The sequence below is a fragment of the Chiloscyllium plagiosum genome, chromosome 10, assembly GCF_004010195.1.
Source record: "Chiloscyllium plagiosum isolate BGI_BamShark_2017 chromosome 10, ASM401019v2, whole genome shotgun sequence".
NCBI classification, from domain to species: domain Eukaryota; kingdom Metazoa; phylum Chordata; class Chondrichthyes; order Orectolobiformes; family Hemiscylliidae; genus Chiloscyllium; species Chiloscyllium plagiosum.
Genome location: NC_057719.1, coordinates 40,396,829 through 40,409,205, shown reverse-complemented (window position 1 = coordinate 40,409,205; position 12,377 = coordinate 40,396,829). Strand labels below are relative to the sequence as shown.

Below are 12,377 nucleotides of genomic sequence, written 5' to 3'. Positions count from 1 at the left end.
TACTCTGACTCAATTATTCTGAAGATGTGCTAATGAAAATCCTCATTTCCAGTTAAGGAATTTAAATAAATTAGAATTTTGGATTAAATTTCTCCCTTGTAAAGAAAAATCCAAGGTGTCAAACACATGTGTTTATTCTTAAAGTTGCACTTTATTAAAAAAAAATGGAGAAGATAAAAAAATCAAACACTTTTGGCAGAATAGAGAATATAAAATATATTCAAAGCCACTAACACAATAGTTGTTAACACTAATCAGTCACATTGGAAAAAACTTTCAAAGATAATATTATGAGCATCATAAAGAATTGTAAAGGTTAAAGTGTAACCTTTACAAGTGGCAGAATCAACATACCTGATATCCAACCAAGCCTCCTATTGACAAACAACGTTCTTTGCAGATCCAGCGTGCAATACTGATTGCTCCAATTTTTCGTGGCTGGGTTACAACAATATTGCAGAATGCAGGTTTCTTTAAATAGTATTCAAGAATATACTGAGGCAGTTGTGTACTCTTACCACTGCCCGTTGCACCTCGTACGATGACTACGGAGTTATTTTCAATGAGATCAACAAGCTGCAATGACAAAATGAAAACTCGTTAAGATTAAACAGTGAAATTAATCTCAGCATAAGCAGATATGATTACATAATGGAGGTCACTGGACAAAAAAAAAATTACCTGGACCATCCCATAGTGTGCAAATTAAGCTGCCAGCGGTTTCAAAATCTGAACTCAATTTTTCAAAACACAGGAATCGGTAAACAGAGTGCGTTCTTCTATTTGGGACTTACACATCAATTAAATGAGGCCAAATGGAACAACTTCAGAACCTCTCCCTATATTTCCATGTGCCAAAATTTTAACTATTAGTGAATTGAAAATGATAGATAATCTTCTCATGCTAAAATGAACTGCCATTTAACATTCTTTCAGGGCATTCTTCATCCATCTGGTTTTAATAATAACTCCAGCGTTAACAAGGCAAAACTGCTTATCAAGGTTCTCAGTTGCATTGAACCAGAATGAGCAATAAATATCTTCAAAACAATATCAACATCAAGGATGGATAAGCATGCAAGCACCTTTTCTTGACCACATTTACTTAATGTTATGTATTTGACTAACTGCTAAAACACTCAGATGTTGGTGCAATCAGTAATTCAGAAACAGGAAACCTTCAAAGTAGCAATAATTTTAAGTACCTTTTTTTGGCCAGGGTTGTGCTCCAATTCATTTGCTAATCGAAATTAACATCTTCTGTGAACCAACAGAATCGGTCAGTGCTTTGGAATGTTATTTTTAAAAGATTGTTAGAAATGTTTGGTAAATTTGAGAATGATTTAGTCCTGTTTATGCAGTTGAAATGGATTTATCATAGCATTTCTAATCAGAGTATCTAGTTTAGTACCTGAGAGCAACCCAACTTTTAATCATCAAAAATTACTCTAGAAACTACACACCACTTGTTAGTTTCATCATGTACAGTAATGAGTTTCTTAGCACATTAAAAGATGATTATTAGTGTCACCATTACCAAGATGAACACATGAATCATAATACTCTCTAGATGTTCCACAGACTGTTGTAACTAGTGGAAACTTATTTAATAAGGGGCCTGGGTCAACTTTTAAACATCAATCTTGCATTCTTAAATTCACATAATGGATAACTAGCAGTGGACATAGTGTGCTTGATATTTCTCAAATCATAGGTGCTGTATTGGACAACTTTGGGCTCCCCACTTTCTCCCTACTTCCCATTCACTAGCTGCCAAATTCTGCAGAGACTCAGGCCCCTTCACCTCCCATTCGGCCCACTGCATCTGTGTCCTGAACCCAATGCCATCTGTGTCACACTACGCAGCTCTATCCACAGCAGAGTGGTCCCGTTGGAAGTGTGATAGCAGCCATTTTAGACCGATACAAGGTTCAGTGGCACAAGTTGGTGTTCAGGTCCAAGTGAGAGTGGTAATGTGTTCCACATCCTGGAGATCATAGATTACGCCTGGGAGATTCCTAATATCAAGCCTCTCCCTTTGATTTGACATTACCTTTCACTTTTCATGTTGGCCACGGCGCTTCTATCTCCAGGTGAGTATTCTTGAAGCAATATATTTTTCATGGAAACCCGAATTTTTGCTCCAGAGTACTAGAGGTTGAGAGTAGTGAGGTCATAAATAGGGTTTCAAGGTCGCAGGAAAATGGCTTTAAGTGTGTCTACTTAAACATCAGGAGAATCCGGAATAAGTAGATGAACTTGTAGCATGTATCTGGGACTTCGACATTGTGGCCATTTCAAAGACATGGATAAAAAATGGACAGGAATGGTTGTTGCAGGTTCCAGGGTTTAGATGTTTCAGTAAGTACAGGGAAGGTGGTAAAAGAAGGGGAGGTTTGGCATTGTTAGTCAAGGACAGCATTACGGTGGCAGAAAGGACGTTTGATGAGAACTTGTCGACTGAGGTAGCATGAGTTGAGGTTAGAAACAGGGAAGGTGAGGTCATCCTGTTGGGTGTTTTCTATAGGCCTCTGAAAAGTTCCAGGGATGTAGAGGTAAGGATTGCAAAGATGATTCCGGATAAGAGTGAAAGTAACAAGGTACAGGTATAATTGTTTGTGTTCAAAATGGGAAGCCCATTTTCCAACGATGCAGGACAAATTCAATTTAGCATCTGGGTACTTCTTACAAAAAAAATGCAATTGAAAAACTCTTTGAGAAAGTTTACTGTAGCACACAGAGACTCAGTTTGAGGTATTGCAACACATATCATAACAAAAACAAAAAAAATTTACAGCCAGGAACAGGCCCTTCAGCCCTCCAAGCCTGAGCCAATCCAAATGTACTGTCTAAACCTGTCGGTCAATTCTTAAGCATCTGTATCCCTCTACTCCCCATCTACTCATGCATTTATCCAGACGGATCTTAAATTAATCTACCGTGCCCACCTCAACCACCTCTGCTGGCAACGCGTTCCAAACGCCCACCACCCTCTGTGTGAAGTACTTGCCCCGTGTATCCCCCTTAAACCTTTCACCTCTCACCTTGAAAGTGTGACTTCTCGTTATTGAATCCTTCACCCTGGGAAAAAGCTTGTCTCTATCCACCCTGTCTATACCCTTCATGATTTTATAAACCTCAATCAGGTCCCCCCTCAATCTCCTTTTATCAAAAAAAAATAAACCTAACTTACTCAACCTTTCTTCATAGCTAGTACCTTCTATACCAGGCAACATCCTCGTAAACCTTCTGTGCACCCTCTCCAAAGCGTCCACTTCTTTTTGGTGTTAAAGGAACAGGACTGCACTTACAAATGTTCTGAGTTATCTGGGAAGCTCCAATTCACTTTAACATTTCTTTAAAATATATTCATTTAAGTCATGGAACAATTCAATCTATTTTAAGCATTTCAAAATTCTCACTCATTATAAATGCCCTTGTTTTGATTTGATCAAGTTGACTGGTGTAATACATGAGTCAGTGGTTCTGGCTGAGACTGTGTGTCATGGGGTTCCATTTACACTTGAGAATGCTTTCTTTATTTACAATCAGAACAGTTATCCGAACAAAACACTCTCCACCTGCCTCGCTCAGATAATCAAGCAAGAGTTAGAGACCGGGGGGGGGCGTAAGGCAATTATGATGCAATTAGGCAAGATTTAGGATGCATAGGGTTGGAAAGGAAACTGCAGGGGATGGCAACAATTGAAATATGGAGATTATTCAAGGAACAGCTAATGCATGTCCTTGCTAAGTATGTATCTGTCAGGCCGGGAGGAAGTGGTCAAGCGAGGGAACCGTGGTTTACTAAAGAAGTTGAATCTCTCGTCAATCAGAAGGAGGCTAATGTAAAGATGAGACGTGAAAGCTCAATTAGGGCACCAGAAAGGACCTAAAGAGAGAGCCAAGAAGAGCCAGGAGGGGATATGAGAAGACTTTGGCAGGTAGGATCAAGGAAAACCCTAAAGCTTTCTGTAGGTATATCAGCAATAAAAGAATGACTAGAATAAGATTCGGACCTGTCAAGAACAGCAGTGGGAAGTTGTGCGAAGTCCAAAGAGAAAGGAGAGGTGCAAAATGAATATTTTTCCTGTGTGAACACTGACGAAAACGATAATGTTGTCGAGAAGAATACTGAGATACCGGCAATTAGACTAGATGGGATTGAGATTCATAAGGAGGAGGTATTAGCAATTCTGGAAAGTGTGAAAGTAAGTCAGTCTCCTGGACCAGATGGGATTTATCCTAAGATTCTCTGGGAAGCTAGGGAGGAGACTGCACAGCCTTTGACTTTGATCTTTATGTCAGCATTTGTCTAAGGAATAGTGCCAGAAATAGTAAATGTTGTTCCCTTGTTCAAGAACGAAAGTGGAGACAATCCTGGTAAGGATAGACCAGTGAGCCTTACTTCGGTTCAGGCTAAAGTGTTGGAAAGGATTTTAAGAGTAGGATTTATAATCATCTAGAAAGGAATAAATTGATTAGGGATAGTCATAGTTTGTGAAGGGTAGGTAGTGCCTCAAACTTTGTTGAGTTCTTTGAGATGGTGACCAAACAGGCATTTGAGAGTAAAGCAGTTGATGTGGTGTATATGGATTTCAGTAAAGCATTTGAAGAGGTTCCCCACAGTAGGCTAATGCAGAAAATAGAGGCATGGAATTGAGGGTGATTTAGCAGTTTGGATCAAAATCGGCTAGCTGAAAGAAAAGAGAGGGTGGTGGTTAATGGGAAATGTTCATCCTGGAGTTCAATTATTAGTGGTGTTCCACAAGGATCTGATTTGTGGTCAGTGCAGTTTGTCATTTTTATAAATGACCTAGATGAGGACATAGAAGGATGGGTTAGTAAATTTGCAGATGACACAAAGGTTGGTGGAGGTGTGGATAGTGCCGAAGGATGTTGTGGGTTACAGAGGGACATAGATAAGCTGCAGAGCTGGCAAATTGAGTTAAGTACACAAAAGTGTGAGGTGATTCATTTTGGAAGGAGTAAGAGGAATGCAGAGTACTGGGCTAATGGCAAGATTCTTGGTAGTATGGATGAGCAGAGAGAACTCTGGGTCCACGTGCCTAGATCCCTGAAAGTTGCCACCCAGGTTGATAAGGTTGTGAAGAAGACATACAGTGTGTTAGCTTTTATTGGTAGAGAGATTGAGTTGAGTTTCAGAGCTATGACATCATGTTGCATCTGCAGCCTTACCTGGAGTATTGCACACAGTACTGGTCACCGCATTGTAAGGAGGACATGGAAGCACTGGAAAGGGTTCAGAGGAGATTTACCAAGATGTTGCCTGGTATGGAGGGAAGGTCTTATGAGGAAAGGCTGAGGGACTTGAGGCTGTTTTCATTAGAGAGAAGAAGGTTAAGAGGTGACTTAATAGAGGCATACAAGATAATCAGATGTTTAGATAGGATGGACAGTGAGAGCCTTTTTCCTTGGATCGTGATGGCTAGCACAAGGGGACATAGCTTTAAATTGAGGGGTGGTAGATATAGGACAGATTTCAGAGGTAGGTTCTTTACTCAGTACTAAGGGCATGGAATGCCCTGCCTGCAACAGTTGTAGACTCACTGACTGTAAGGGCATTTAGATGGTCATTGGATAAACATATGGATGATAATGGAATTGTTTAGATTAGATGGGCTTCAGATTGTTTCCATAGGTCGGTACAACATCATAGAGGGCCGAAGGACTGGTACTTTGCTGTGTCAGTCTATGTTCTAAGCATTACAAACTTTTTAGTGTACTTTTCCAACCCAACAGAGCCAGCTTCTGCCTCACACCTTCAGAATTTCAAGTGTAGACTGAAGGGATTAGTTTCAGATGAAATGCATTTCTTTCAAACTTAACAGAATGCTGTACTATTAGTCACTACTTCTAAAGGGTTTATTTTTTTTACACAAGATTGTTCGTCAGCCTTCTCTCATTTCACAATATGTGATCTGAAATGGTCTGTGCTCTTGTTGGTTCCTCAACACATTGATCCAGAAACTTATCCAACATGCCAAGAATTTTCCTCCAGATCATTGCTGCTCATTAGATTTACCAAGCCCACATGTAGATTCAAGTTATCCATGATTATTGCATTTGCCTTGCTTCATGCATCTCCGATTTCCTGATTTATACTTTGTCCCACATTACCACTTTGGTTTGGTGGCCTGTAAATCACACCTATCAATGTTTGCTGGCGTTTGCACTTGTTTACTCAATACAAACAGGTTCTACATCCTGTTTTTCAGTTTAGGAGATATCTCTCAATAATACACTGCTCCAATGTTATCAGCAGTTCCGCCATCTTTTTTTCCTTTCTGTCTAACTCTCCTAGTTCCAAATATCCTTTAACATACAGTTCCCAGGCTTGGTCACAATGTCTCAACAATGGTAATTAAATTGCACCCTTTCATTCTACAAATACCATCAATTCACTTATCTGTGTATGCATTCTGAGAAAAAGGCAAAATTAAGAGCACTTTAACACTATTTTATAATTAAATGTGAATTCATTCTACGAATTATTTCTGGTGATTTCCATTTGAATTTACAGCTTTTCAATTTCCAATAATCAACTTGGTTTTCACTCCGAATCTCCGCCTGCCATGTTTAAACCTTCCCCAACAGCAGTAGCAACCCTTTTCATTTTCATTTGCTCAGTTTTTTGTACTTACCAGCATAAAGTACAAGAATAATAGTTAGATAACTGCTTCAGAGCTCCTGCTTTTCAGTCTCTTGCAAAGTTCCATAAATTATATTACTCTTTCTACAATATCACTGATACTAATCTGGACCAGAAACTCAGACTATTCACCATCACACAAATGAATGTCACAGAGGCTGCAGGATATTCTTGAACCTAGCACCCAGGGGGTAATACATCACCTTACAAGACAAGTCTATGACCAAATAAATGCCCATCAGTTCCCTAACAATGAAATCACAACCACCATTGTCTTCTAGTTATCTTGCTCTCCAACCTGTTCCCAGACCACAAGCTTGGATCCCTGCATATTTTTTCACGAAGCATTGCCCTCACCTAAATTCAAAGTTTAAAAAAGTGCTTGAGTGAGTTTGACTCAAGGACACTTGTACTACCTGCCTGGTCTTTGTTGCCCTATTCCCACTCTTCACGCCTGGTTTTAATCTGTATTGTGACCACTTGGTTAAACATGCTAGCACTGATCTAATTTCAAAATAACATGACCACACATTTGCAGCTGGAAACACTGTGCGCAGTGATCATCTAAGTCAGATGAAATATCCACAATTTCCCATATGGTTAATTCATGCAGACCAGCCATGCCTCATGCTGAATTTCAGACAAGTTACTTAAAATGGGGATAAAGTAGTACAAAGTAAAACTGCGAACCAATTAACTCTAATGAATCTAACTAACTGTCTGGAGAGCTTTTCTCAGCTGCTCCTTTAAGCGACACAGACTGCTGGTCTCTTGCACAGTCCTCAAAGTGCTACTGACTATCTTTGCTCAACTACTCCTCTCAGTCCAACAAACTGCCTTCTCTGGTCTGCTGACTATCCATCTCAACAAAATTCTTTCCTTCACCTGCTCTTCTCAGAGTCACAAGTGGCCTACGACAGGGTCTTCCACACACCCTCTTACGAGTTGCTAATCCTCGTCTTGGGACCTTTCTCTCATTCCTCATCTTGTCTATTTTAACCTTTCGCTCCCTTTCCATACATCTCTAAACAACTTCTATCCGACAAGAAATCATTAACCCGAAGCAGAGATTCTGTTCCACTGCCCACCAACTTAGCCTATTTTCGGTTTTGTGTGTGTGTGTAGTTCAGTTGATAGATTGTGCATTCAAATTCAACTTCAGGCCTTGAGTGCCAAAGTCAAGACTCTCACACACGCTGAAGAAGTGAGACAAAACTGAAGCCCTTTTTGGCCCTACTTGACAGACATTAAAATCCAATGCCATTATTTCAAACAATGGTCTGTGTCCTGCACAACATTTAGCCCTCTATCAACATTAGAAGAAAACACATTATCTGGTCATTATTACATTACTGTTCATGTGACCTTATTCTGTGTAGGCTGACTTTTAAGTCTCACATTACAATATCATCCATGCTTCAACAAAGGCTGCAAAGAGCTTTGAGACATTTGACTAGTGTGAAAGGTATATTACAAAATCTTTTCTGTTACTTACTTCAGTATAAAAGAATTGATACAACTTGCTATATCCATTCAGTTTCTTTCTGCAATCAAAATATTAATTGAGTGATAGGCTGCATGAAAACATTGATTAATTTTATGGTATTATGAAAAACATGCCTTCCAACAAAGACTTTCTTTGCACTTATTCATGTGCTCAACATTTCCTTATGGCATAGGAATAAATAACATAATCTGAAGTGCTTCCCTACCTGTTCTCTATGTTTAGTGATTGGTAATTCTGGATATCTATAGTCGGCTACTTGCATCATACTTATTGTCTTTAATGTGGAAAGACGAGGTCTTGATGTCTGAAGGGAAATGCCAGGAAGGTATTCATCATCATTTTCCAACAGGCTGCTGTCTACCTCCGGAAGACATTCAAAGGTTAGTTTAATAAAAATACTATTTTTTCCAAAGGTAAATATATCTTGTATGTAAAACCATCAAACATTAAATTGCCAAGTTTTGTCAAAATAGTCAGTATTTTGCTATTCACCAATATAAAATGTAACAGCAAGTAGACATCATACAAACATAATCCTGCAAATTAATCTCAAGCAATTTACAATTTTTGTTTAATTCCACATTCAACATGGTAATTTTCAGATTATCACCTGATCCTGCAGATCAGCTCCCCAATAACTTAAGCAACATAATATCTCAGAAGCACAACAAATAACTAGCACAAATCATCAAAAGCAATTCTGCAAGCTTTACTGATTGGAAGAGTCCAATACTTTAAGAAATACATTTTAGGAAGTGGCATTTTTACATGCATCACATCAAGAGATTCCACTGCAAAATAATCAAGTGCTAAAACTCAACAGTGAGCTTATCTGAAGAAATAGACATTAGTTTACTTGAAGGACAAACAAAGCAAGACAAATGTTCACAAAAGGCCTCCAGAGAATAATTAATTTTAATTAATTAAGTTAAAATTTATAGAACAAATGCCTAGCAATTTGTAGGTTTCTATTTCATGGCAAGAAAGGGATTAGGGAACTCAAAAAAGGAGAAAAGGAGATTAAAGTGAGCAGTCTTAATGCTGATGAACATATGAAAGAGTTACGTCTGCAAACATAGGAAATAAAAAGGCTTAACAAGAGCCAAAGTTCATTCAAAGATGGGATTTTATTTTCATTAATTCAGGGCATGCGAGCATAGCTAACAAAGCAAGCATTTTTTAACCACCCGTAATTTGTCTGAGAATGTGGGAGCGAATGGTTTTCTTTAACATCTGCAGCCCACGTGGTGCAAGTATACTGACAGTGTTGCTCAGGAGCAAGATCCTAATTTTTCACTCAACTGAAGCATCAGAAAGGGCAATGCTTGGCTTGGAGGGGAACTTGCTTTTACTGTGGTCCCCATGCTCACATTGCCCTTGTCCTTCTAACTGATTAAGGCTCAGAGTTTGAAACGTGCTTCTGAATAGGTGGCAGGAGATTGCTGAAATGTATCTTGCAGACAATACATAATACTGCCACTCTTGACCAGTGACAGACAAGTAACTGCTTAAAATGTTCAACCGGATTCAAGATGGCGGCGAACCAGCAAGTCTGAGTCTATAGTGCTCTGCCTAAGACTCTGGCAAAGTGGGGCACCCACCTCCACCTCACCCTTTAAATCATTTAATATAGCTTTTGCCCAGCGTAGTTAGTCATTTTACATCAAACTTGGATACTTTGGTGTTGTTTTTAAAATGACTAAAGGCAAAAATTCCCGCAGCTCGCAACAGGCAGGAACCCACCCCTCCCGCAGCAGCGGAGACATCTGTGGCTGCCTCAGGGGACTTCCCTGCAGAGGTGAGCATGCTCTCCAGGATCGCCAAACTTCAAGAGAAGATCGACACACTTATTGAGGAATCCAGGTCCAGGTGGGAGTCAATCTCGGTCATGCTGCAGAAGCGGAGGGGCGGGGCAACGGGCCACAGCCTTGGAAACGGCTGCCGAGTTGTCCATAGGTCAGGTCCAGGCTCTCAAGTAGCGAATCCAGACCCTAGAGTAGCACATCGACGACCTCAGAAAAATATTTGGTTGCTGGGCCTTCCCAAACAGGAAGAGGAAGGCCAGCTTGTAGACTTTTTGGAGCGATGGCTCCTACAATTATTGAAGTTGGAGTCGGGATCGGGCCGGGTGCAGGTGGAGTGGGCACACCAGGTTGCTATACGCAGGCCCGGGTCAGACCAGCACCTCTGCTCGGTTCTAATCAGACTCTAATGCTACAAAGAAAACCAAAGCTCCTGGAAGCCTCTAGAGTCCTGGGGAAGAATCCCCAAGCCATAATGCACAAGGGCTCCAGAATAATGTTATGTCAGGACTTCTCTCCAGCCGTGGTGCGCAAGAGGAGGGCATTCGATGAGATGAAGAAGCGTCTGAGAGACCTAAATATCTAATACTCCATGCATTATCCGGCAACACTGCACTTCAGCCATGGAGGATCCAGTTACAACTTTGGGTCGCTGGAAAAATCAAAATAATTCTTGGACTCTCTTAAGTAGACTGCGGGACTCGAACCATATGGATAATGACTTTTATTATCCCCTTTAAAATCTTTTTTTCATCCTTCTTCCACTTATTTTTCCCTGGGGGTGGGGGCTTGTTCTTTTCTCTTCCTTTGGTTTCCTTTTTATAGTTCGTGCGGATTACTCGATTTGTGGGCGAGGGGGATTTGTTTTTACTTGCCCTTTTCTTAAGGGCAGGGTTTTCTTCTTTCCTCATTTTACTCAGTTGCCTAATAATTGCTGAGGTTGTAATATTGTAATGTCATATATTTCTATTTTTTATTATTGCGTTTGCGAAACGCACCTAGATGTTGGTGTGTGGCGGGGGGGTTCCTCACTTTTAATTGGTTTTATAAAATATTTGAATTTATCTACTCCATTCTATAATGCCTGGGCAAAGAGCAGAGCCCTAGCTAGGAGAGGTTATGGTGGGGTTATCGATAGGTAGTTATGCTCCCTGGGAGCAAGGGGGAAAGTCTTCTTTCAAATATGTTTTGCGTTGTTTTTTTCACTTAGGAATAGCTTTTAATTGTGTTGGTTTAAATGTTTTAAAGAATTTCTGTATTTGTGAAATTCTTACAGTCTTTATTCAAGGTTCTTTGAGTGGGGCTCTTCCTCCTGGGGGGGTCTCAGGCTTGCCTCGACGATCATGGCTAGCCATTCACTTAGATGGTGCACCTGGAATGTCAAGGGGAGTAATTCACCAATCAAAAGGAAAAAGATATTATCAAGTCTCAAAAAAGAAAGGGTTGATGTAGCTCTGTTGCAGGAGACACGAGTACTTGACAAAGAACATATAAAGCTACAACAGGGCAGATTTGATCAGGCTTTTTTTCTCATCTTTCATTTCAAAAAGTAGGGAAGTAGCCATTCTTATTCGGAAGAATCTTCCTTTCCAAATGTTAAGCCAGATAAAAGAGGAGTCTGGACGGAATATATTGATCAAAGCCCTAATACATGGAGAGGACTATGGAATTTGGAATCTTTATTGCCCCCCAGCGCACCCCTTTGAATTTGTAACGGAAGCATTCTCTAAGTTGATGGCTTTTAGAGTCCACCATACAATTATATGAGGAGATTTTAACTGTATTATGGATCCAGAGACAGATAGAATACCTAAGAACACCACGAGTATATCTCTGAGATCTAGACAATTGGCGGATCTGAATAAGGAGCTAGAACTAGTAGATGTATGGAGATGCCTTCACCCCCAGACTTTATTTTCTACTCTAACCCACACAAGTGCCATACAAGAAATGATATGTTTTTTGCCCCCTCGACCCTTTTGAATTCCATACTGTCTTGCAAAATAGGTAATATAGCTTTTTCTGATCATGCCGCAGCATATATGGAAGTCAAGATTAGGGATGATGGGATAGGCCCCCGACATTGTCGTATGGATCCCTTCTTATAGAAGGATAGCAAATTTATAAAGTATATTTTGCAGCTATTCAAAACCTTCTGGGAAATTAACTCAGGAATGGCCAGTAACCCATCGATGATGTGGGAGACCACTAAGGCTTATGCGCGAGGCTTGATCATCTAATTTTCTGCGTACCAGAAAAGACAAAAGGGAGAGCAATAGCACATGCTCAAGGCTCACTTGAAGGCAGCTGAGACAGCGTATCTTATTAGGCCTTCCTTTACTAAGCTACAAAGGATCACAGCCCTTAGGGCAGCCTTGAATACCGCACTTACTCA

General features: G+C 40.2%; 1 protein-coding gene across 1 annotated transcript in view; it reads right to left on the bottom strand.

Annotated features, from left to right (window-relative positions):
• The window catches only part of tdrd9 (tudor domain containing 9), a 143,306-nt gene that overhangs the window by 100,645 nt on the left and 30,284 nt on the right, over positions 1 to 12,377 (bottom strand). The window contains exons 3-4 of the mRNA XM_043697529.1: positions 8,386 to 8,537; positions 355 to 576 (exon numbers count right to left, since the gene is read on the bottom strand). Of these exons, the coding sequence (XP_043553464.1) occupies positions 355 to 576; positions 8,386 to 8,537 (374 nt within the window). The remainder of the gene's footprint in view (positions 1 to 354; positions 577 to 8,385; positions 8,538 to 12,377) is intronic.